The 27,511-nt window shown below is 39.8% G+C and overlaps 1 protein-coding gene across 1 annotated transcript in view; it reads left to right on the top strand.

Moving 5' to 3' along the window:
• RYR2 (ryanodine receptor 2) overlaps window positions 1-27,511 on the top strand; it is a 6,224,161-nt gene that overhangs the window by 3,758,455 nt on the left and 2,438,195 nt on the right. The window contains exon 52 of the mRNA XM_044059048.1: window positions 13,144-13,284. Within this exon, the coding sequence (XP_043914983.1) occupies window positions 13,144-13,284 (141 nt within the window). The remainder of the gene's footprint in view (window positions 1-13,143; window positions 13,285-27,511) is intronic.

Genomic DNA, 27,511 nt, shown 5'->3' with positions numbered 1-27,511 from the left:
TGAGATCACTTAATATTTTTATGAACAAAAATATAAATCATCTTAAGTCGTGGCTGCTTATTGCAGTAACAGACCGCTCTTCTGTGTTGTCCCATTTGTTTGTCACTTAGAGGAAATTAATTTTGTATGATTTATTCCTAGTTCTTGGCATGTAAAGTCACAAATGAAACCGTTGTTTGTGCTATATGTTTTCCTTGTTTCTGCCATTTGGAGGTCAAATGGATGTTTCTTTCTTGCTACATTTTTACATCTTTTTCTGAAAGACCAGTATTACTTATTTGGCCTAACAGCAACAGTGTGCAAGTGCCTATGAGCTGTTGCTACACTTTTTTTCTTCAGTAGCCTCCTTCTTGTATTTATGTACAGAAAATGCTTCTTATTGTTTCACCATTTTGCTTTGCATTACTACTTTAGTTATGGAAGCAGGCAAGATATTTTAGTTATACCTGGCCAGACGAAATGTAAGAAATCAAGACTCCAGTAGGAAAGATGGTTCCCAACGAAGAGTCATTAAAGAGTGTTTACTATACAAAATGTATGGCGTTAGCCAAAGGGAGTAAGTGTAACTAATTTTGTAGCAGTGGGCCGAGCACTTATTCAGCATGAAGACAGCAAATTTTTAAGCCAGAAATCTTTATATACTTGCAGAACTTAGCAATCAAGTTTTATACGTACATATATCTATAGCTGTATCAGTATAGATATGTATATGTATATATATATATATATATATATATATATATGTGTGTGTGTGTGTATGTGTGTGTGTGTGTGTGTGTGTGTGTGTGTGTGTGTGTGTGTGTGTGTGTGTGTGTGTGTGTGTGTGTGTGTGTATGTATATATATATATATATATATATATATATATATATATATATATATATATATATATATGGGTCCCCTTGACTTGATCGACACGCCAAAACACCGACGCTCAGAAGACCGACTCGAGAAGACCGACGAGAGAGATGATCGACAAGGTGAAATCCCGACAGCTGAAACACTGACATGGGCAACGTGTGAGTGCGAGTCGGTAAGTGTGCGATGGTGAGGGATTTAGCGTTAGGGAGCGGACAGGTAAGTGTGAGATAGTGAGGGATTTAGGGTTAGGGTGCGGGAAAGGTGAGTTTGCGGTAGTGTCGGACTTAGGGTGCGGGTAAGGTAAGTGTGTGATAGTGACGGAGTTTAGGTTTAAGGGCGGGTTAAGTGAGTTAGGGTTAGGGTGCGGGTAGGGTAAGTGTGCGATAGTGACGGACTTTAGGTTTAGTGGTGGGTTAAGTGAGTTAGGTTAGGGTGCGGGTAGGGTAAGTGTGCGATAGTGACGGACTGTAGGTTTAGTGGCGGGTTAAGTGAGTTAGGGTTAGGGTGCAGGTAGGGTAAGTGTGCGGTAGTGTCGGACCTTAGGGTTAGGGTTTGGGTTACGGTTAGTGCATGTATAGTTGTGTGTAATGTGTAGTTTACGTTTTGTGTGTCGGTGTTTTGGGTGTCGGTGTTATGGTGTTCGGTTTTGTGAGTTGTCGGTTTTGTGCGTTTTCAGTCTTTTGGTGTCGGTATTTTGGTGTCGGGTTTGTGGCGTGTCGGTGTTGTGATAGGGATCCATATATGCGTCCCCTTGACTTGATCGACACGCCAAAACACTGACGCTCAGAAGACTGACTCGAGAAGACCGACGAGAGAGATGATCGACAAGGTTAAATCCCGACAGCCGAAACACCGACATGGGCAACGTGTGAGCGCACGTTGGTAAGTGTGCGATAGTGAGGGATTTAGCATTAGGGAGTGGACAGGTAAGTGTGAGATAGTGAGGGATTTAGGGTTAGGGTGCGGGAAAGGTGAGTGTGCTGTAGTGTCGGACTTAGGGTGCGGGTAAGGTAAGTGTGCGATAGTGACAGAGTTTAGGTTTAAGGGCGGGTTAAGTGAGTTAGGGTTAGGTTGCGGGTAGGGTAAGTGTGCGATAGTGACTGACTTTAGGTTTAGTGGCGGGTTAAGTGAGTTAGGGTTAGGGTGCGGGTAGGGTAAGTGTGCGATAGTGACAGACTGTAGGTTTAGTGGCGGGTTAAGTGAGTTAGGGTTAGGGTGCAGGTAGGGTAAGTGTGCGGTAGTGTCGGACCTTAGGGTTAGGGTTTGGGTTACGGTTAGTGCATGTATAGTTGTGTGTAATGTGTAGTTTACATTTTGTGTGTTGGTGTTTTGGGTGTCAGTGTTATGGTGTTCGGTTTTGTGAGTTGTCGGTTTTATGCGTTTTCGGTCTTTTGGTGTTGGTGTTTTGAGTGTCGGGTTTGTGGCATGTCGGTGTTGTGATAGGGATCCATATATATATATATATATATATATGTATATATATATATATATATATATATATATGTATATATATATATATATATATATATATATATATATATATAGATATATAGATAGACATATATATATATATATATATATATATATATATATATATATATATATATATATATATAGTGTTTTCCTCCCCTGCCCATAGTAACCATTTGGTCACCTACTACTGGCTAACCTGCATACTTGCATGTATGAGGCCTGCTATACTGTCACCCCCCGCTCTCCTTATAGGCATGCATGCTACTAAACAAACATCACTTTAATATCTACTGTATAGTTGCAGCTTGGCAAAGCTAAGCCCACATCCACAGCCTATGTGCAGCATGATATATACCTTTCTGCTATGGGTGTCATCAGTTCAGTGGGCCAGAGGTACCACCTCACTCTCCGATGATGGATGAGCCAGCACTGGCTTCTTACCTCTCCTGTTGGCTTCATTAGTTTTAGGGTAATATTATCTGATCTTAGGATATCTGGTCAGCAGTCAGGGATTCATTCCTGTACTCCATGGAGCCAGGAACAAGTTAACATTTTTGAGACAAAAACGTGGTGCTTTTTTATATAGTGGATTAGCATGTTGCTAAGAAGCATAAATAGTTCCTTGTATGTCCCCAGGAGCTGACTTGAAGGGCTCATGTTATCATATGGTGGGATCTGTTTGAAAAAATGATGAGGAACTAAAACAAGGTGGTGAGAAGAGGTTACTGTATCCCACCTGAGGATGCTAACTATAAGGATGTTGTTTACAATGTTTGTCTTCTGGTTTTACAGGAGCAGTATGAGTGGGGTTCTTTTCAGATGTCTAGACATAGAATACTGTTTCTTGAATTACCTAGGTGCTTTCCCACTGCTTCTAATAACATTACCTCATTTCCTGTATTTCATAAAAATAGAAGGCTTTAACAAAAATTAATTTTGAGGATCCTAATGTTACTCCCAAGACTTTTAACTTCCTTGAAAGGTGGTATAATTAGTCTGAAGTTTATGGCCATTGATTCAGGTCCCTGTATCTGGGTTTAGGTTTTATGCACATAACTGGTACAGTGTTAATTAAAAGTCTTGTTTTGATGTACTTTTGCTTCAGGACAGAGAGTCAACTGTTAATGGGTAAAATGTATTCTTGAAGGTGGCTTAGTGTGAGAATTTTAACCAATGTTCAACAAACTCACTACCTTACTGACATATGGGTAGTAGTGCCCTGCTAGCCTTCCTCGGGTGGTCTGTTAAAGCTTAGAGCCCTCCCACTGCTGGTCTGGAGGTGTGATAGACCAATCAAATGGCAGTATAGAGACTGTCTTATAAACACACAGACAGGGCCCTTTTAGTTTTGTAGTTCCATAGTAAGAAAAGGATCTCCTGGAAGACTGTTCCTTAATCTGGATCTCTTCAGCTCCTGAGCTCAGATAAGAAACCTTATTGGGCTTTTATAACTTCCCTCTGCATTTTTTTTCTTTCAGTGATTGAATAGTGTATTATGCTGCTTTGACTGTTTTTTTTTAATAATTGGGAAATTGTGTATGCTTGGGGTTTTACTTTCCATCAGTATAAGGCTTCATTTGAAAGTTTTGACAGGAAAACCTATTGCTTTTGCATTTGTTTTCTTGGAGTGATGATTTTTTGAGGTGATTGAGCAGGTTTTAGCATTTTAAATGATTCTTTCATTTAAATTGATATTATTTTCCTGCCATTTTGTATGCTAAATATTCCTGACAGGACTTTGTCATAAGTGCATGCTTTATTTCATGTTCTAAGGCTTTTTTATGCTGTTTCTAATCATTTGGGGCTGAAATTAGCTTTTAAAATTGAGGGACATTTGTGACACTGTTTTGTGAAGTGTCCTATTGAAATACTGCCTTTTTATTTAGTGCAGTGTTCAGAATAGTAGCCCTACAGAAATAGATTTCAGATTGCTATTTAGACAGAGATGAGTGGGATTTATCCATTTTTTACTGGGCTGACTGTGACATCCCCACTCTGGGCCAGTAATCAAGGAGCCTGAATCCTCACCACTGGCAATGGAGAGGGATGTTCACTTCGAACAAAAATAGATACACCCAGTATTTCCAGATGCAACTTTCTGCACCAAACACAATTTCCCTTAAGAGCACACAGGGAACACACTCAGTCTGAGGAGGGCTGGTTTCTCTCTCTCTCTCTCCAGATCTCCAATAAGACACCCCACTAGCACAATGCCACCTACTGCCCAGACTATATGGTAGTTACTCCACCACCAGACACTACAAAGCCATATACTCAAAGGCTCTTACAAGGGCACCCAATCATACTGAGTGAAATTAATATTAATACACATGGTAATATTGACCAAACAGCAAGGCTTTCAGGAGTGGCTGCGGTGCCACACAATAAATATAAGCACTCTCAAAGGTTAAAATATTCCCTAAAGAACCATCCACAGTGAAGGTTTAAATATATTTAATAATAAAAGAACATGAAAATACTAAATATCTATTTACAATAAACACCAGAGTTTCAATCACAGGAAATATTAAAATAACACAGATTAATAGATTCACACAGATACAGAAAAAACAGTAATTAACTAATCTCACTATATTTTCCTGACTGATCTAAAGAATTACTATTCCCTGGTTGACTTACTAGAACAAGGTAAGATGAAGTAGGTGATGTGCCCTTCCTTGTCAGGTAATAAAAACAGACTGCTCTGAGACTTCAGCCTCAGCTAGTATTAAACATTATTTTAGTGATGGATTACAGAAGGACATCACATATATCTGGTATTATGACTTCTGGTTCCCATGCAACCCCCCTCCCTCCCATTGCTAGAAACTGCCAGGATTTAGCACATATGTGTCAGTAATACACACACACATGGAGCTTGTTGAGATCTTTTGCAGCTTCTGGAAGTCATAAAATAATTTCAAACTTCTACTCTTCCAGAGTAGCAATTAGTTCATTACTAAAGACAATACAGACGGCTTCCTAGTACTTGTTTTTTTTGAGACAGTTTGTCTCTGGCTGCAATCAGAACTGAAAGATATAATCTTTACGGCCTAGGCCTAGAAATTTAATTTCAGAACATTTTGCAAAATAAGATGCAGTTGGACTGTGATTAACCTCTTCTCTTTCAGTATCTTTTGTCAAAACATATACATTTAATTCAATTACAATACAGTCAGGATCCACTGTTGATACATTTTTAACACAAGCAACTTTACAAATACATTTTCATCACAAGTATTTGTACACATCAGGTTGATATACAAATGATGTGTAATTCTATGCAAACATCCAGCTAGCTGTGCTGGCATATGATACACATCTACTACCCTACTTCTCTTGGCATAGCTGGCAATACCTCACATCATCACACTGACATTGCAGGCATTCTTTGGTATTACCCTGGCTATTTTTGTCTCCTGACTCAGATATGGTACCACCGCCACCACCTACCCTTTGTACCCCTTAAATACAGGACTAAATCCAGAAATATGTCCCAGCCTATGGTTTGTGACTCTGCAGTAGCCTTGGGCAAGCTATTGTACCATTCACCTTTCTTTTGCTCCCAGGTTTCCAGGTGTGGTTTTAGACATCTCCTCATGGATAGTACCATTGTGTGGCTTGGGTATGGTAGAAATAAACTCTTTAGGTGTAAGGGAAGTCAAGGGTGCAGAATCTGTTGTTGCTGTTGATATGTTCCCTATACCACCCTCTGTGCTTTCTCCTTTTAGTGTAGTGTCTGCAAAAAGAGACAGAAGACCCACCATGTGGTAGGGCAACAATCTCCAACTGTGTTTTCATCTGGGCTGGTAGCTATTGCTAGATCCATTATTCAGACCATTGATTGCAGGGTGCAATCCTGGGCTATGATTAATGCCAGCATTCCCACCTCTTTTCAACCACTCAAGGATCCTGATGTTGAAAGGGATCCAGAATCTGAGATTTCAGAAGTGTCAGAGTTTGATCAGTCATTTTTCTCTGAAGAGGAGGAGGTTCAGAAACATAAACAGGTGTTTTCTTTTTCCCAAATGCTGGATAGATTTAGGGCTGTATTCTGTTGGGAGCAATCTTCAGCTGCTACCAAGATCAAACAGGTAAAAAGATCTTTTGGAGGATGATACCTTGGACTTGGCAATCTTACCTCCATTGGTCCCAACTTTGGAAGATGTTTTTAAGAAAGTTTGCAATTCTCCTATGCTGAACAAGTGTCTTCCTAAAAATGTGTTTAAGAAATTCTGGGTGTACTCAGCCATGCCTGGCCTCAAAGCCCCTTTACCTGTGAACCTTGTTTCTGTGTCCCCACTCTCCAATAAAAAGACTATGTTTTCATGAAATCCAGTCCCTTAAGATAAAATAGACATCAAGGAAAGAAGCTGGTGCAGTCAAGCACTGTAGATTTTAAGGTGTTTAAATACCCATGTTTTATGTGGAAGTTTGTGTTAAGGTGTATATATAGATTAGTTGAGTTTGCTGCATTGTTACCTGCGGAGCAGAAAGACTATGTGAAAGAGATTGTTTTCAATGTTTCTCAAGTGTCCAAGCATGCTTTAAAGGCTACCTTGGTGGGTCTGATACTGCTTCTAGATATGCAGCAACAATAGCTGTGGTAAGGAGATATGCTTGGTTGCAAAGCCAAAACTTTTCTGATGAGTTAAAAAATTATATTTTGAATTCTTAGCTTGATGCTGATTATGTACAACAGATAATCAGAGCCTTAAACACGTGGATGACATACAGAAATCAATGTAAGGGGTGTCTAAGATGTTTCATATTCCTAGGTTTTCCTTCAATAAGCAAGATCATTTTCAGCAGCCCAGCAAACAGAAGTCACAGCTGAACAAAAAAAAAACAAACCACCAAAAGGAAATAGCAGGGCAATAGCCTCACCAAATCTAGCAGGAGGGGTTCCTTTCCCAAAAAGGATACCCCCCAGTCCCAGCCTACGACTATACTATGGCTCAGCACCTGTCATTCCCAGGTTCCCCTCTAGGTTCCCCATTGCAAAAGTTGGGTGCCAACAAAATGGCCTGGTCTTCATTAGTTTCTGATAAATGGGTGCTCAACATAGTTGGCAGAGGTTACAGGTGGCAGTGGAAGGAACGTCCACCTCAATTCAGTGAAGTTCACCCTCATCTGCTAGATCAGATGCAAGAGTTATAGATCTGGTCCCTCTTTTGAAGAGAATGATAGGTTTCTACTCCAAAATTTTCCTGGTCCCCAAAAAAGATCCGTAATGGAGAGTGGCGTTGGACCTATCCTTTCTGAATACTTTTGTCAAGGTCCCCAAGTACAGCATGTTCACCCTGTAGACAGTGCTTGTTCTTCTGCCTGACCACTGCTTCATGGTGACCCTGGATTTGAAGGATGCATACCATCATACCCCATTGCTTATTACTTCAGGGGATATCTGAGATTTGTTGCCTAGTTCACACTATCAGTTATCTACATTGTCCTTTGGACTGTCCTCTCTACCTCGAGTGTTTATGAAATGCCTTGCTCTATTAGTGGCCCACTCTTAGCATTTACATTTTTCCTTACTTGGATGACTTGCTGATCTGTGCAGAGTCTATATCCAGGTGTTTGGAATCACTAAAATCTTACTCTCGCAGCTACGGTTCAACTTTAAACTTTGTAAGTCATACCTAACACTCTAACAAAGACTCGTCTTCCTGGGGTGCTTAATCAACACCGACAAAAAAATTGACTTTCTTCCAGAAGACAGTGTCCTGTCCTACCAAACAATGTGTGGAGAGCAACATCCCCTCTGCAAAAGAATTTCTAAAAATTCTAGGACTGATGGCATTCATGACTTTCACAATACCACTGGCCTCTCTCCACATGAGAAAAATTCAATAGTATGTTTGAAATTGTTGGACCCAGCACTTGTATTCCCTGCATTCCCAGTTACCAGTGCTGCCCTTCATCAGGCAGGAGTTACAGTGGTGGAGAACACAGCTGATTATCAATCCAGGGCTTCCTTTCTTTCCACTTATTTCAATACAATCTGTCCAGACAGATTTGTCTGACTTCTCTTGGGGAGCTGTGTCAATGTCAGTGCAATTACAGGCGACTTGGAGTCCCAAGGATGCACGAAAGCACATAAATATGAAGGAAATATTGGCAGCCTTCTACTCCTTGGAACTTCTTCACCACCTATGGACTCTAGCTCCTCTTGTTGTTGCTGACAACACTACAGTGATGCAGTACCTCAACAAACAAGAGGGTACGAGGTCATATACTCTATGCCAGTTGGAAAGGATGGCCTGGGAGATGGCTTTACAACATTCTCTTCAGCATCATACATCCCATCAGAGCAAAATGTTGTTGCAGACATATCTGCACGAGTGGCAACTAAAGGCAGTGGTGTTCCAGGGTATAGTCCACATGTGGGAATACCTCAAACAGATTTGTTCACCCGCTTTCAGAACAGGCAACTGGAGAAATTCTGTTCCAAACATCCTTGAAGCCAAGCTTGGAGAACAGACACATTCTTCTTGCCTTGATTCACAAGGTACTTTTGAAGATTCAGAGAGAAATTCCAAAGATCATTGTGGTGACCCCCTATTGGCCCAGGCAATCTTGGTTGTCCTTATAATGATATTGGCCAAGGGTAATTACCACAGACTTCGTCACACTCGGGATTTTCTCACACTGTCTAAGAAGTGATTGGTACATCCCAGTTTGGAGCAACTAAAACTGACAGCCTGGATGTGTAGCAGGTGTTAAAGGAGACCAGAAAACTTGCTGCTAGAAGAATCGTATGTTTACAAATAGATGAGGTTTTCTAAGTGGAGTGTAAGTGGGAACAGAGGATCCCTTGAGATTAACATCCTTCTGGTCTTGAAATATTTGTGTGAGCTACTTCAGGATGGCTTATTGTTTGCATCTATTAAGGTACATTTAGCAACTGTCTCTGCTTGTCTGCCAGTGAATTTCCCCTCTTTCTTCTGTGTGGTAAAACAGTTCATGAAAGGAGTATTGCATTTGAGACCCATTGACAGCAAATTGCACCTTCATAGGCTCACAACTATGTTCTGAAAAAAATTGACCTTACCAGTTTTTGAACCTGTCGTTCAGGCTGACCTGAAGCTCTTGATAAGTAAAACTGTTTTGCTTATTGATCTGACATCTGGAAGGTGAGTCACTGAACTATAAGCTCTCAAGGTGGGATAATGTCACTTGATTTTCCACAAGGATAGGGTTGTGTTACACACTAATCCCTCCTTCATGCTGAAAGTGGTCTCAAAATTTACTGTCAATCATTTGGTCAACCTCCCTGTGTTCTCTCCAGAACTTAAGAATAAGGCAGAGTGGATACTTCATACCTTGGATGTGTACTATTACCTCTTGTACTATGTTGACAGAATGAAACCCTTTAGGAAGGTTGAGAGGCTTTTTATTTTCTACACAGGGGCAACGAAGGGTCATCCTGTCTCTAAGCAAACCATTGCACATTGGTTGTCCTCTGGTATTACGCCCATAATGGCAAGGCAATTCCAAGCAAAGTAAAGGCGCATTTCACAAAGGCCATTTTCTCTTCAGTGGCAAATTGGAAAGGAGTGAACTGTAGAAGTATTCTAGAGACAGCAACTTGGTCCTCTATGCATACCTTTATAAAGCACTAAAAGTTTGATCCCTTTTTTAGATTAAGAGCAAGCTTCACTAGGACCATTATCCAGGGGCACCTGGACCCTTATCCTTCCTCCTCCCAGGTTGGGTAACCTTTGGGAATATACTTGAATGCCAGTAAGATACTGTGTTTGTTGAACATAGTGCAGTTGCGTAAGTCCTACTTACTTGTAATAGTAGGTGTTCACAGAAAATACTGCCTTACTGGCAGTACCCACCCACCATTCCCTGTTTCGAATGTACATAGTTTGGTGTTTGGGTAACTGTAGAGCACTGCTCCACAACCGTTGTGTGTGTGTGTGTGTGTGTGTGTGTGTGTGTGTGTGTGTGTGTGTGTGTGTGTGTGTGTGTGCACGTCTGCATGTGCATGTGTGTGTGATTTTTGGTATAGGAACAGGAGGTATCCGCAAAGCTTGTGTTTCCATCTTCTCTTCCTGCTGGACCTTTGGGTTTGTAAGGCAGTTCCTGTATTGCTAGGTGATTGTTCATCACACCCACAGATAGGCAGTGGGAGGGACTCTGAGCTTTGGTAGACTGCCAGAGGAGGGTAGCAGGGCACTACTCCTCGAATGATAGTAAGGCAGTGTGCTCTAACAAACATCTACTGTTACAGTTAAGTAAGACTTACATAACTGTACTTTTCTTTATAGTGTAATGTGACAATATTATGCTGTTCACCAAGCCTTTTCTATGTCAGATGATTTGTCTATGTAAAATGATCAAAGGGTTTAAATGTTTCATAATGTTTAATTAGAATGTTATTCTTTTAAAGATGCATTTTCTGGGATAATAGTTAGAAAGCACACTTGGTTTAAGCAGCAACCTATCCAGATAGTGTTGTTTCTAAAATTAGGTGTCTTCCTTTTTTGTGAGTGAAGTTAGACATCTTGCCCATAATTAGGAAACTAGAGGTGTAATAGAGCAAAATAGGCTAGAAAATAATGGCCAAGAGGATTAGGATAAGAAGGTATTCTTCTGTGGCAATGAGCCCTTCATTCAATGAGCATTCTTCAGGACTTCAGAACTAAGTTGGGCCATTCTGTTGGTGGTTGGGGTGAACAATGTCTTGGGACACTGATTTTGAAGACATCCCTCTGGCTGACAAATTAGAAAAAAATGTCAAGCAACAAAGGTGCACGCTTCCCTTCTACTTACTGTTCAGGTTTCTATTTTGATCATGTGCTTTTCATCCATGTTGCCTTTTTGGTTGCTGGGTTAGTCATCTGAGTCAGTGAGGCTGGGAGGGAGACAATGGTAGCGTCATGCAGCTTGCGTCTGAAAATGGTAGCTGGCTGGAGTGTGGCCTGTTGGCTAAGCTCAAACATAGCACAGCATGTGGAGTATATCATCAAGCAGCAAGTGCAGTGGCTGTGCTGTAAGGAGGCAAGCTTTTCTTCTGCTACCACTTTCCTCCAAGGCTTGTTGCTCTATTTCGGTTCTGGCTGTTGCATGCATCACCAGTCCCAGTCTGCAGGGAACTGTGCCCCTAGGGGTGCACCCCACATGTTCCTAATTCTTCCTGCCTGAAAGAGGTAGGCAAGCTTACACCTTGTCTTTCATCATCCCCTCCCTCAGTATTGGTTTTTCCAGGGCCTGAGCTGATGCTTGAACCCAAGTTCTCTGGGTCACTGTCAGAGCTTCATCCTATTTTGCAATGTAGCCTGCACAGCTATATCTTTCACTGATCCCTCCTAAAGGAAAAGGCTTGAATCCCAGGCACTTTGCTGCTTTACAGGGACAGAAACATTTTATGATTTTTTTTCTTTAGTGGCTAGAAGAAAAGTAAAGTATATGGAAGGACAGGAGTCAAATCAGGCATTTTCTGTTATTGTTAGTGCCTGCACAACTATACTGTCTTAACTCTTTTTCCGAAGAGTAATATGTATATCTGCCACTTATATCACAGCCAGTCTGTGTAAAATTGATTATTTTGTATAGGAAGAGCAAAACAGGCTTTTTAAAAAGTGGTCAACTTTATTATTGCTTTGTATGATGAAGCCATCTTGTGGCAAAGAGCGGTTACTGAATGTTGAACTCTAAATGAGATGACTGAATACAGTTTGTGAGAGCTCGGCACAGTTCCACCCAGAGCTCTCAACTTTTACCAACAGAATCTTGAACAAAGTAAAACAATAATTAAGGAAAAAGCCCCAAATTAACGACACATTTTACATTTTGGCATTATTATTCCTGCTGTCCTCCCTCTCTCTTTCCCTCATTATCCCTAAAAAATATTTACTTGTAACTACAATACATCCATTTTTTTTCTTTTTTTTCTTTGCTTCTTCTTATCTCCACCTGTACTTGCTCCCCTTTGCTATTACAGTATTTCTTTCCTATTCTCCATGTCATATCAACCTCTGTTTATGTCCTTGAACTAACAATGTACTATCTTTGGTAGTCACTATTAATTTCCTGTATGAAACTGACTTCACAAATGTACTGCCAAGCCATTAATCTCCACAACCATTGTATGCCTTATGCATTCACTGTCATTCCTGCATGAACCCGATTTCAAAAGTGTGCTGACATATCATTATGTCTTAGATATTCTCTGTCATTCCTGTATAAAGCTGAACTCAAAAGTGTGCTGACAAATTATTGATCACTGTAATTATTTTTATTATAGTATATTTTTATTGTTTATTTATTATTTTAACACCTGCCTATGTATAGCAGAATTCTGTGGAGCTTTTCTCCCCACCTTTGCTGAAAAAGGGCTATCTACCCAGTTGGACATACCCGTAAACAAATGTAAATAAATAAAAAATAAATACAAATAAATCTTAGAAATTCTCAAAATTATTTCCAGTTTTAGGAGGAATGGAACAAAACTTTGAGAAACATTAAGTTTTCATGTATAGGAAATCGGAAATGGCCTAGCAGTCTCAGTGCTTGATAATTCATAATAAAATTCATAAAGACAATATTTGAAGGAGGTAGTTTGTAGTGCGATGATAGATGTCTTTACTTTACTTGTTTAGCCCCAGATTCATAATCGTGTTTCATGATTAGCTTAGAAGAGTGTGCTTTTATTCTTACATATGTCAGTGCTATAAAAACGAAGAGCAGTTGAGGTCTCATAGCATAACCTGGCATTGGTAGGTCTTTGTGTATTAGTAACAAAAATGTATTTGCGTCTTTACTTAATTACTTACTTGCATACTTTCCTGCTTTACAGCTGTTAACAAATCACTATGAGAGATGCTGGAAATACTACTGCTTGTCTGGTGGCTGGGGGAGCTTTGGCAGTGCCTCAGAAGAAGAGCTCCATCTGTCTAGGAAACTGTTTTGGGGTATATTTGATGCCCTTTCACAGAAGGTACTTTTTAAGACTTCTCATATCTGTATTTGTTTTTTAACTTGATGCATACCCAAACTACAGTTTTGAGCTAGTCATTTTACACCCACCCACTCACATATAGGTATAAAGACATGAGTTATTATTATTATTATTATTTGAAGAGAATATTGTATAGTCACAGAAATTTAAGTAACTATAAGGTGTGTGATTTATATAAATACTGTAATGGTCCATGCAAACTTAATAAAACTACCAGCCTATATTTGGAAAAGTATGAAGTAAATAAAATTATTTTATTTTTTGGACAGCACACTTGATCATGGTAGAGATTTCTCCAAGTTGATATGGAGCTTATGATGGTCTCTTGTTAGTAGGCATTTTTGTAAGTAGACAAATTCATGTCCTGTTTGTTTCTCTGAAATATAACTGGTTATTTAAAATGATTTACAAATGAATGTAGAGGAAACATTATAATAATCAGCAGACAGTGTTTTAACTTAGGGTTCTCAAATCACCTGTGTTATGTTGCTATCAGCATAGGCATGCAGGAAGACATACAATGGTCTTAAGCAGAATTCCATATTTCATGGATAAATGTTTTTTTCATATATACAGCAGAAGTTACTTTTGTCAACTTTTGCATTTACTTGTCTTAATTGTATTTACTGCTAGATAGGTTTTCAGTGTGATCTCTTGCAGTTCATCATACATGTGGGATTTCACAGCTGCCTCCTTTTTTACAACTTTTTAAAAGCATGTTTACTTTTGGGTACCCTAAATATAACAGAGTTTGTATGTGCTGTGTAACGATCAATATGAATTATTTTTCTGTCGTATTGTCGTATTGTGCATCCTGCTTTATGCCTTGTGTGTAGCCATCATGATTTTATGCATTTGCCTCATATTAACCTTCTTTACTTTTGCAAAATATTTTAGCATTCATCTGTCTACATTAAGAAATTTATTCCCAGTTAACATCAGTTTATACCCATCTTGACTGAGGGCAGTGTATAACATTTATTTTTGCTTACTGTCTTTGTGCAGATTGTACATCTGCCTGTGGCACTTGTGGTCATATCCAAAGAAGTGCTCACTGCTCAGTATGTGGTAATCTAACTATATTAACTAAGCAGAAGAGGTTTTTTTTTTGGGGGGGGGTTCATATATGTTAAGATTTTTTTTTTGTTTACTTTTTTGTTTGTTTATTTTTGTTTTTTTGGTTTTTGCTCCTCTATTGTGAGTTGACTTAATGGGGTACCATTTCCAGGAAATTTACAGGGCACCAGATGACTTTGCTGGAGGGTTCTGCTTCATTTCTTAGTGTCACAAGATTGACTGTCATCACATTTAAAGCACCACCCACTTAAACAATGACGTAAGAAGAAATGTAAAGTCTTGAATGATAACATTTAGTCTCTCATCTTTGCCTCTGCCTTAGACTACACTTTCATTGCCAGAGGCTCCAAATAATGAAAAAAATATATAAATGAAGATGCATACAGCTCATATGAATATATGATGCAGCCTAGAAACAGCAAACCCACCTTTCAGTGACTCCATTTTATAACAGACCTGTATTTTGACAATGTTTCCTTGTCATGGCAACTGTAAATGGTAAATATTTATTTATTTATTTTAGGTCTGTCACCTGGCACTGTAAACTTACTAAATACTGATTTACTTTCCAGGTTGCTAATAGCAGACATGTACTATAGTCTAAAATCTTTTGGAAATGGATCTTCCTTATAACCCACTAACTACCTTGATAATAGCATGCTTGGATGCTCATAAGCCTAACTACTTATTATACAGCAGGGACTTTTTATTGTAACAGTTGTTAATGTCTGTTATATACTTCACAGATGATAAAGATTCTAGTTGTCTACTGATGTACTATGGTCTTCATCTGTAACTATGTTTATAATTTTTAATTGCTATGTTGATCAAGTTGTTAATTGCTATGTAAATCCAATGTAATTGCTGTCTGTATATTTTAACTGTGGAGCTTTTCTCCCTGGGCCTCTGCTGAAAATGGACCTATGTCCAGTCGGACATTCCTGGTCAACAAATGTAAATAAAATAAAAATAAAATAAGTAATGCCTGCCTTTGAGACCAAAGCCTTACAAAACACATAATTATTAGCTAACTCTACTGCACCACTCCCTTTCCCAAGGCACTAGGTTCTACCCGGCAAGCCATTTGGGTGAATCCTGAGGACTGAACTGCTATCGAATGTTCATTCAAGCAGGTTTAAAAAGGTTTAACAGTGGGATTCAGAAAGGATTTGTTCTTGGAGTGGCACACTACCTCATGCATTTGCACCATGCGCAAGTTTATAAGATAGTGCTCTGATAGTTGTCAAAACACATAGGATAATGAGGACTGGCAAAGTCATACTTCTAATTCCAGAGTGGGAATCAGGCTTGCAATGCTTGCCCACTTAGAGGAATTTCAGATTGACAATGATTATTTCTGAATGCCAGTGTAAAAACCTGAAGCAGTGGAGTAGCCCACTGAAGTCACTTCCCTGTTGCAGCATTTGGCAGCTCTGCCTGTAACAGGAAATCGGTACTGCAGACAGTACTTGGTGGTAAGCTTGACTATCTTCAGTTCCAGGTCCTACATATAGCTGCAAGTCGAGGAAAGCCACGGAGAGGTCAGCTGAGGACTGTACACATACATGGTCTTGTGCTTTCAGCACCATCTATGTTTTACAGTGGACACATCTATATGAATGAAGCACTGCATACTCTTACCTAGTACAGCCGCTCAGCATACCCATCATGGTGAGAACTCAAGCACAATGGACTTCTTACCTGTCATCCATGTACAGTAGAGACCGCGTTATCTGGAACTCAAGCAACCGGCAATTTTGACTGGCTCATATTCCAACATATGACCCAATCAAAAATCACAAAGCGGAGCAACTTCTACCCAATGCAGAACAGTTCACTGTTCTGCATTGAGTAGAAGTGGCTCTGCTTTGTGATTTTTGATTGGCTCGTATGTTGGCATATGAGCCAATCAAAAATGGAAAAGTGGGCCCTCTTCTGTTCAGTTCAGAACAGCCCGCTGTTCCTCATTGAACAGAAAAGGCTCCACTTTATGATCTTTGATAGGCTTGTATGTTGGTATACAAGCCGATCAAAAATTACAAAGCAGCTCTCAAGCAAACAGAAACTACACTTAACTGGCATCTACTGATCCCCATGGATGCTGGTTAAGTGAGAGTTTACTATATTCTAACATTCATTGTGCAGATAATGCTGCAGTGCCAGATGGCTTTGGGAACACACAGCTCCACCTGTATATTGGCACTTGTACTGCTATCAGGCTTAATGCCTACAGTAGAATGCTGACATACAGGTGAAACTGTGGCAATGGATGGCTTTGGGTGAACTCGACAAATGTGTAGTGGCGTTAGCATTGGTCAGAGTATGCAAGGAATGGGCAATAAAGGTCATTAACACAGAATATTTCTGAATTTTATTGTATGCTCATGACATAGGAGGTCTACAGTACATATACAGTGCTGGTGTTGCAAGTAGAGATGTGGAGTAAACCCCTCTGGTATAATGTCATACCCAGAAGTGAAGCTGAAATTTGGAATTAGGGTAACATGGCTGGATGGTGGAGACTGTACACTGTGTTACACAGTGACTTTTGGAATTCAGCCACACAAATTCCTCAAAATACAAATTTTTGACATTTCATTTGTGCGTAAAAGATTCTCCCTCCCTCAATGTAATACAGTCAGACATGTTCTACTCCTTTAGAACTTAGCTGAAAATTTTGATGCAGCCCCAGTTTCTACCATTTTTAGGCCTCATCGTTTGTATCATTTGTAGAATGCAATGCCATATATATATATATATATATATATATATATATATATATATATATATATATCCTTCTGTACAAGTTTCACTAATTCACATTATTTCATTGGTTTGAGAAATTCTACAATTTTTTAGCACATCATAATTGTTTAGCTTGTACACCCACCTAACATCTCACATCTCCTTGTCCTCTTAAAGTCAAGGCACAGTTTTAATTTGCTGTTCTTTCCTACATGGCTCACAATTGCCACCTTTCCATTCATCTCTGTTCTCCTTTCTTCTTTTGCTTTTTCCTCTCTACTCTATGATATTGATTACTGCTGCAGTAGTCTTAGCTATATGGATTATATCCTGCCAAGGATATAACAGCCGACCAGCTTCCAAAGCTTCAGAGCATCTTCCATGTGCCGATACCATTAGTCAGCTCGAGCTGACTAAAAAGACAGGTTTGGGCACCAAGCCCTTCAGAGTTTTCCTGCCAGCAAAAAGTATGCTTCTTTCTTTTTGAGGATCAAAAGTCAGCTTGTGCTGTTCTTTTTTTGGGCAGATAAGTTCCCTTTGCAGAAAAACAATCCATTTTAAAACGTGTTTTGCTTGATAACACCTGTTCCAGAAAGTTATTCTAAAGCCAATAGTTTCTGTTTTAATGGACTGTAACAAGACTACATTTTACTTTTAAAGAAGAGCGATCTTGTTTCCTGTCAGTTTAAAATTATTTAAAAGGGATTTAAAAGACATTTTTTTCTGTGGAGAAATTGTGTTTATTTTATGTTTTGGGGCTGTCTAAGTGTTTTGAAGTGCTTTTTACTGTTTTATTTTCTGTGAAAAAAGTGACTTTTAAAGACTTTACATTTTTACTGGCTTTTGCTGCTTGTTTTCCCCAGGAAAGAGGCACATTTTTCTGCTTGACCATGGAACATACTATAGGTCACCCAGTTGGTCCTTCTTCTAGCCACAGAAAGAAAAAAGTTGAGCAAACAGCCTTTACCACCCCAGCAGGCTAGCAATTTTCCTGAGCTGCAGGTGAGTAACTGCTGTGGCCATTAGTTGAACCTCCAACCACTCATCTTTTAACCCGATGTCTCTGGAGTAGCACCTACAGACACTATGGACAGGGGTTTAGCCGCATGCTGTTGAGGTCCTCTCAGTGGGCAAGAGAGAGAGAAAGTCTTGTTGGCCTGGGAGACGGAACAGGAACAGGAAAGGCCTCATTTTTTTGTCAGAATGTTGTGCCCATCCCAGGGGAAGATTCTGCTACCATTCTTAACACTGTTGGCCCCATTTTTCCTGTCAGAAAGAAACAGAAAAATTAAACACGTATCTACTCCTCCTCAAATTTCTTTGGACGGGAATAATTTATTGGGTCTGGCTCAGGGTTTAATCCAATTCAGTCTATTGATCCGCCTTATAAACTAAATTCTGGTAAAAGAAAGAGGGATACCTCTTTTCCAGAAGAGACTCAAGATTCTGAATCTGAATGGGAAGATGAAATGACAGATACAGGGTTTTCTTCTCAGATTTATGATGTAGACTCAGAGGAGGGCTCTGTTTCTGAATCTCCCCATGGGGAGTTCTCTTTCCCTGATACTATTCCAGAATTCAACAGTGTTATCAGTGGGAGATCACTAAGGGTTTTCTCAGTCCCACAGAAAATGCTATGAGCTGTCACAGATGACATTTCCATAATCTTCACCATTTCCTCCAGTTCTGTTAGCTTTGGAAGATGTTTGTGTTACTGTCTGCAATCTTCGTGATAACAGGACAGCTGCCCCTAAAAAGGCAGATAGGATGAACAAAGTTTCTCAATCTTTTAACCTGACCCAGCAGATATAGCTTTACTTAATCCTATTGCTACTAAATATTTAGTTAATTCCAAACCTTCTCTTTCTGAAAAGGATGGGAAGATTATTGGTATGCATGGGGAAGAAGTGTATGCTTCTGCAACTTTGATTTTCAGAATTTTGAATTGGCTCATATGTTAAAGTTTGCTCTGACTAGTTGTGAAAGTATGAGGAATGCTTTTCTGCAGTTTCTTCATGTGTGGAAAAAAATGTTTTAAATAATTTAGTTTGAAGTTTTTACGAGTCACTACTCATTTTTTTACAGTGTGTGTGTGCGTGTATGTGTGTGTGTGTGTGTGTGTGTGTGTGTGTGTGTGTGTGTGTGTGTGTGTGTGTGTGTGTGTGTGTGTGTGTGTGAATCATTTAATACTTCTTCCAGGGATTTGGCCACTGGTACTATTTTGAGGAGGTTTGTCTGGCTGCATTCTCAGAACCTCACAGATGATATTAAAAATGAGATTCTAAATTCTCCTTTGGTTAGTGATTTAGTGTGTGGCTTGTCTGCTGCAGAGGTGATCAAAAAGTCTGATGAAAGGGTACGTTAATACAAAGAATCTCTAATATATTTTAGCCCTCCTTTTCCAAATTTTGTAAAGGATTCTCTAACCCCTCATCCAGTTTTGGCAAAAAACAAAATTAACGGTCTCTGCAAAATGCAGGTAGACAGAAATTTTAGAAAGGGGGTACCAAAAGAATTCTGGAAACCCCCCAAAGCCAAGGACAGTTTAACACGTCAGGATGGGCTCCCTACTGAAATATTATCACTCGAAATGCTGAGTGCAGAAAAGCTGACAAAAAGACCGAAAGCACAGGAGAAAAACGAATCTTGAAAAATCTCTCTTCTCCTTTAAACTTCTTGTTCCAAGGGGGAGGCAAGTCAGCCACATCCCTCAAACGTATATATATATATATATATATATATATATATATATATATATATATCACAATTCCACGATCTCCATAACTTGAAAAAAGAAAATTTTCCAAGAAATGGCATCTTGGACTTAATATATGTCAGTCCATTCTTTTGGCAGTTCAGTCTTCATATTTCGGGTCTTGCTCTAGCAGGTCCTGACATTTCAATTGTTACTGTCAGAATGACTGTTTAAGGGGGGGTCTATATCATAAGATCCACATCTGAAAATGTCGACTCACCTTTAATTGACACGGAAATGTCAAAATCCCAGTTTCTCAAATGGCCAAATCTCCAATTTCTTTCTAAGGGAATGAAATCGGAAGGCCAACAAACAACACCATATGAAAACAAACATATTTATGTGGGGCACTTTGCCCCCCACATCCCCCCAATAAATATTCTAGCTCCGAGACCACACTACAGTTGGGGAAAGGGCAGGTGTAACAGATCGGCCAACCAATTTTTTTCCCTTGGAAAGAAATAGGTGATTTGGCCGTTTGACAAACTGGGAGTTCGACATTTCCGTGTCGACCAAAAGTGAGTCGACATTTTCAGATGTCGACCTTACGATATAGACCTATTTAAGGGACCTTGTTTACCTCTTCCACCATGCCAACCCATTTTCCCTTCCAGAAAGTCTGAATCTAAACGTTTCTCTTTGTCAACAGGTAGTTTCAGACAAATGGCTTCTGAAGATCATTAATCAAGGTTACAAGTGGCATTGGGGAGGAAATTCCTCATTTCCAGGGGGTAATCCTTTATCCACCAGACCAGACTCTTATTTCCACCTGCCCTTCATCACATGCTGTCTCAGGAAGCAGTAGAACCAGTTCCTCCTTCCCATGTGGGAAGAGGTTTTTATTCAAGGATGTTTTTAATGTCAAAGAAAGAAATGTTTGGAGAACAATTCTGGATCTTTCTTTCCTATACCTGTTTGTGTTAGTGCCCAAGTTCAAAAATGCTGTCACTTTACAACCTGTTAACTCTTTTTCCTATTAAAGTTTCCTGGTGACACTAGATTTAAAAGGCACTTACCATCACATCCTTATTCATCTAGACATCAGGTGTTTCTGAATGTGATCCAGGCACACAAAAACTTAACAGTTATCTGCCTTACCCACTGAACTATCCACTGCACTAAGAGTGTTCACTGATAGACATCCGCTAAACAAAGCAATACAGTCTCACAATGAAAACAAACTTAGCATTAAAACTTCTCTGCCCTTGAAACTCACATTCATTGAAACAGCATTGAAACCCACATTCAAAGAAAATGCATCTGGACAATGGTGGATAAAGTTTACCATTGAGCTATTTTCAAATCACATATTTAGGGCCATGCAAACATGTATATGTACTTTGATTCACCTCCCTGATTGTATTAAATTATATTCCTTATATAATACAGCACACTTGTTAGAGCGTGTTTTGAACATTTTCTCCAGTAAGCGATGAAACAAAATGTATGAACCAATAATGACAAAACTGCCCACTTCAGAACATTTCTATTGTAAAAGTCTACTCAAACTTCTGTCTTTACAGTTCACCAATATCAGTAAATATGCACAATCTCTGCAGAAGGAAAAATCATTTAATTCCACAGTAAAGAGATCTGTAACTAATGAAGATGCTGCTGCTAGAAAACAACTTTATATTTCATTGCTTCATCTACAAATAAAGTGCCTGTTGCCCTTGAAGAATAAATTGCCTGTGTTACATAAAAAAAATGGTAAACTGGTAATATTGCAATAGGGAATGGATAGCAAACTGATAACAGGTTCATAGTTACTAGGTATCTCCTCCAGTTGAGGACATTCTCAGGACTGCAGTATCCACCCCCTTTAAAGTACAGCACAGTACAGTATCAGCAGTCCATTTACATACTGTGGTTGTAGAACCCACAGCCTTCTGCATCAAGAGCAAATATATTACCTGTTGTGCTATTAACAATGCTTTTAAATACTTTAGTACAATAGTTGATATCATTTGCTAAACAACAGTTGCGCTTTGCAAACTGACAGTGTAAGCAGCACCAAAATCTTCCCCTGAAGCTGTCAGCTCCTTGTAAAATGCACTTGCAATTCAACTATATCTCTCAACTTTGCAGCACAAGAAATCGGAAAAAGTCAAAATTTATGGGAGGGGGGTCGACAAAGGCTCAAAACCAGGGGCACATTTTAAACATTGCTTGTATAATCTTAGAAATTTGCTAGAATAAAATGTTTTGTTTTACCATGCGTTTCCTGAAAGATAGGAAGGCTGAAACTTAAATGGCTATCATTATTTAGTGAATTCAGTCAGTCCTCACTAATTTGCCAGAACACCACAAATTTTAAGATGAACAGACCAAACGTATGAGCTAAGCCAAACCTCAGCTCCTTGAATCACAAGTGGTAGTAGGGGTAGAAAATTCAGGCTCTTGTTTCTTGTACCTAAGATACAGGGTTTGAGCCTGAGTAATGCTAATCACCAGGTATCCCTAACTGGGCATTACACACACACATACACACACACACACACACACACACACACACACACACACACACACACACACACACACAAACCTTGAGACCAAAAAGTAAAAAAAGTGTTGTTGGCGGCACTTTTGGGACTGGTACTGTTTCTTTAAGAACGGTTCAGTTGTGTCACATCTGTGTGACAACGCATGCACAGACGCAACATGACTGGACCATTCTTAAAGAAGAATGCCCATAAAACAAAACAGTACCAGTCCCAAAAGTGCCGCTCGGGGTGAACGCCCTTAAAAACAAAAACAGTAAGTGCTGCCTCGTCCTTATTTAAAGTGTTATATCACGCATTATTGCTTGGGGCCGCAGTGGTGCAGCAGTTAGCGTTGTCACCTCACAGCAAGAGGTTCTCCCATTCGATTCTCTGCTGGAGCACCTTCTGTGTGGAGTTTGCATGTCCTCCCCACGGTGGAGTAACGTTAAAAATATGCAGGTAGGTGCAAGTGTGAATGGGAGTGCCTTCCTTGAAGGTTGGGCATTTGGCTGGCAAGCTGACACTGTAAAAATCCACTGCCAGTCATTAGTGGACCAGAGTTCCGCTGTGGCGACCCGTAACCTGGGAAAAGCCGAAAGACTTTACTATTGCTTACATCATGCAGTATGGCATGTGGTGCCTCCAGTGCCAAGCTGCATTTCCCTTCCAGTTATTCTAGTTATATGTAGCAACATTTTAAATAAAACTCTTTGCAAAATTACTGCTTTTAGGAATAGCATGGGGGCATGTCCGTAGACGTTCATGAGTACACCACAGCGACTGCACGGAGGCCAGTCCATTAAAGTTTATAGATGCAGTAACATCACTCAGGAATACAGTACAACTGTAGTGGTATATATATCCTTAATAAAAAGTTTTCAAAGTTTTTTTTTATTAAGAAATCACTCAGTAATATTGGTGTGACGGGGTGGAAAATGCATCACAGCTTTAAGATGCAGCACACCACTATGTATGTATAAAGTGAAACAGAACAGTTGTTTTCAGTTCTTTACATTTGTCACCTTGTAAAAACAAATAATGTATTATTAACTGTTTGTTTATAAACAGAGATAACAGGTGAATGCTTTGAACCAGGGCATATTTGAATAATGTATTTAAATATCTAAACCATTTTCAGTTAAAAGTTCTAAAAGAACCTGTCAGCTTACCATTTGTTATTTAGTTCATCTGGCTTGGCCTTATTTCGCAAAGCAGGTACATTGTGGTACTTCAAAGACCTTTGTGATTTATTTATTTATTTTTTACAAAAATGTACTGCTGTTGCCTCTTTAGTGGTTTTAATTGTAGTCTTTTGGAGTGTAATTCATTAATTGCCTCTTTAGTGGCTTCAGTTGTAGTCTTTTGTAGTGTAATTCATTAATTGGTATATGAAAGATTTAATATTCTTGCTGCTGAAGTGAAAATACTGATTTCTATATCTGGCATTCTGGCTCATGTCTGTAGTTAATCAGTGTGCATCATTTTCACATTGACTGGATTCTCAAATGCTGTTTTTAGAATTACTTTTGCTATTTGAAAAAACAGCATTTCAGACTTGCAGTATATGTGGTACATCTGAGTTAGGGGAGATCCTCTTAGGGGTTTTAATTAAGTTGGTATTTTTTTTGTTTTGCGACAGATATCACTATATTCTGTGTCTTTGGTTATGAAAATCATTCAGTGGAAATATTATAGTGTATACCATCTAAATTAATTCATAATGATGAACTGATGTGCTGAATTCAGTGAGGTTTTGTTTTTAATTTCTAATCCATTTTATACCCTGTGTTCGCCAACCATCATCTGTCTACAGGTATCCCTACGCCCACTGGGATCTCTTTTGCAAACACCGCTTCCCCGAATGGCAGCAATGAGAGCTGCCCATGAGGATGTCGTGTGGGGTATCATACGCAAATTTGTTGATGTTCACAGACGATTTTTGGAGTTGTATATGTGTGATGGCGTTACTGACATTCTTGTACAGTTATTGGGAAGTTGTGTTGACTGTCATCATTACTGTAAGTCACTTCAGTATACGTCTGGACATTACTGTCACAGTGGTGATTCCTTTGTAAGCCAGATCTAGCATGATCCATTTAGTGATGGAGCATGACAGAATTTGTTCTAATGATGACTATCTTTATGTTTGATAGTATCATCTATCATCAATAAAAAGGAGTGGCTAGGAGCTCCTACACTTGTGTTTTCATATCTTGATCAGAGATTTGTTTCCCAACTGCCAGTGCACCTTACTCAGGTGACCAAGAACTACCCCCGTGGGTTGCTCCCACCGCCTATCCCGAGAAATGATCATGAAGGCCACCAGCAAGCCCTGTAGGTCACTCTTCATCTGGTGACTTTCATCCCCTACTGAGAGGCAGTCCTGGCAACTCTTAGTGATCAAACACCTGGCACATCGGCTGAGACTGAGGTGTGCCCGCTACCACTGCACATCCTGTACTACAGCTGGCCCTGTTGAAGGATGATACAAACACAGAGAGATTAAAAGTAAAGCACATTGGCACATATTTTTATTACAAAATAGATATGCAAGTGCACAGTATGGCCATGTACTTATTACACATATCATGCAGGCTGTACAGTCTTTCAACTCGCAATCTGGATAGCTTCTCAGGTCTTCTGAGAAAGGTATACCTTTCAAAATGTCTCTTTTCAATTACTGTAAAAAAAGGACTATTGAGTACACTATCAAATGTCAAAAGACAAGGAAACAGACAGTAGTAAAAACAAGTCAGATATATAGTTCTTAAAATAAAAAGTTGGCATATTGAGGTTTCTTAGTGGTGGTCCAGGTAGGAAGGTTGCCTCCAGAGATTACTACAGCAATAGCTGCACTTCTTGCCAGAGCTAATGGTGCCAGCGTCTTTACTCAGTGCCCTGACAAGCTGGTAACAGGCATCCACTTTATATAAGTACCATATTAATGGTTCATCAGTTGCTCCTAGACTGTGCAGCTGGTATAAAAATATCTCTGTTTTCTGGCTTCATCAGGCAGTAACCCTGATGAACCCAGTAGCTGAAAAGGCCATTTCTACTATAACTTCCTGAGGAGCAAAATGCTAACGCAGTGTGCATGGCCACTCATTTCAGCATCATTGTAAGGGAGCTACAGTGAGCTAGTGAAAGTATCACTAACATAGAGTTGTAGTGCTGTGAACTTTGCTGGCACCATGCACAAGCAGAATGTGTACATATCCCATTTGCCTGGGGTCAGGCAGGAATAGATATACTAGCATTGCCTGGGTGTGATGGTGCAATAAATTACAGCATCAGTTCAGAAAGACGCTTGTGCTGTATTACCTCATTATTATAACTGGTGTACTTTGCGACCCATTTTAGTATGATCTAAATGCAGTTGCCATATTGGGAAATACTTGTTAAGACAAGGAAGTTAGGAATAGGATTTCAGTGAAAAAGTTTTTCGGCCATGATACAGGCATTGTGAACAAAAGACAGAACGTCCAATACCTCTACACTGCACTAAGCATACATGGTGCATGACAACAATAGGAACAGATAGAAAACAGTATATGTGGTGTGGTAACTTAGTATAAGAGCATCAAAGGTTACTTGATATCTGTGAGTGGCTCAGCATGACAGAGAGCGTAGAACAAGGGCATGATGACAGAAAACATAACACAAGGCCATGACATGTGAATGTCACATGGGGGGTGGCAGACTGTGGCCTGTGCATGGAGACTGCAAGGCATGCTACCATGGAAGCAGTGACCATGTACATAGGTCAAGGCATGGATGTGTGTTTTAAAGGAGAGGAGAAGCATAATGTGTGCACTGCAGCTCCAAGGAAGTGGACAGTGATAACATGCATGAGACAGTGTGGAAGTGGTTATATAACAACTATAGGGAGGCATATGGCCATCAAACATAGGGAGAGGGCAGCACTGGGACACAGTGGTCAGCCAAGGTCAGACAGACAGACACACACACACACACACACACACACACACACACACACACACACTAACAAACAGGTGTACATATCTTGTCATGAGCCCAAACACGTCAGTGGCTGGAAATGCAAGATACACATCCTGGACAAAGTTAATCTAACAAAGCTTTCTGGGACCAGGTGTGGCAAAGAGTGATGAAGGGACATTAATGTTATACAGGAACATTGCAGGGTATTCCTAGGGACAGGTCCACTATTGGAGGTTGACCAACAAAACAGAAGTAGCTTATAGAACTGGATGAGTTCTGGTAACTCTATCCTGGGTATCCCGGGCAGATGAGTGAACCCTTGTTCTTGGTGGGCGCTTGGATGCGGCAGCTGGGCTGGTGACTGTTCAGGTTGCTTGTAGGAGATACATCAAGCTAGTAATGTATTTGTCCATATGCTAGTTACATAACTGAGGTGCACTAGTATATGTGCCATTTGTTATGTTGTGAAGTGATACATACATTCAGGCCCTGACACAAGTGTGTTATCTTTATTCTTTCACAGGTTCCATTGGTGGAGAATCCAGTACAACTGGACCACACATTCTAGGCATTAATAGGTTACCTGTGGCTGACAGTAATGGCAATGTGTACATGGCACAGTCAGATAGGTTCTTATATGTATACTAAGCTAACAACCACTGAAGCCTTTATAAGCCTAGGCATGCCACCCAAATATATCCCATGCGTTATTGTGCCTTAGAGATTATTTTAAGGGGTGTACATTAGTTAGGGCATGATTTAATGGTTGCTTCTGTCCATCAGGGATGTAGGTGCCGGACCAGGGGAGAATTTCTGATTTCCTATCCACTGGTTCAGATTGCACATGAAAAGGGTTAGGGAAGAACACTGCTTTACATGGATGGGAAGTCTATTCCAGAAAATTTGGGTTCTCTAAGATAAATACCTGTCCCTCCAATATGTCCTCTTTAAGTTGCAAGCAAGGTTGGAGTCGACAGCTGTCGAAATTTCTGCTTCAGATTCTTTCCTCACTTGCTCATCTGTAATGCTTTTGGGTCCAGCAGAATCCTGGATCTAGGGTGTCATTGCCAGGGCTCTGGCAGTCTAGTCAGCTCTGAGACTTTTGGAGCCATCAAAGCCACTTGGGGCCTTGGCACTTGACAGCTCAGTTCCAAGTTCCTCCTCAGGGCATTCAGCCATTGGATTT

The sequence above is a fragment of the Protopterus annectens genome, chromosome 1.part2, assembly GCF_019279795.1.
Source record: "Protopterus annectens isolate FY-2018-M chromosome 1.part2, PAN1.0, whole genome shotgun sequence".
Lineage (NCBI taxonomy): Eukaryota > Metazoa > Chordata > Ceratodontiformes > Protopteridae > Protopterus > Protopterus annectens.
This window is presented reverse-complemented; position numbering and strand designations above follow the sequence as displayed.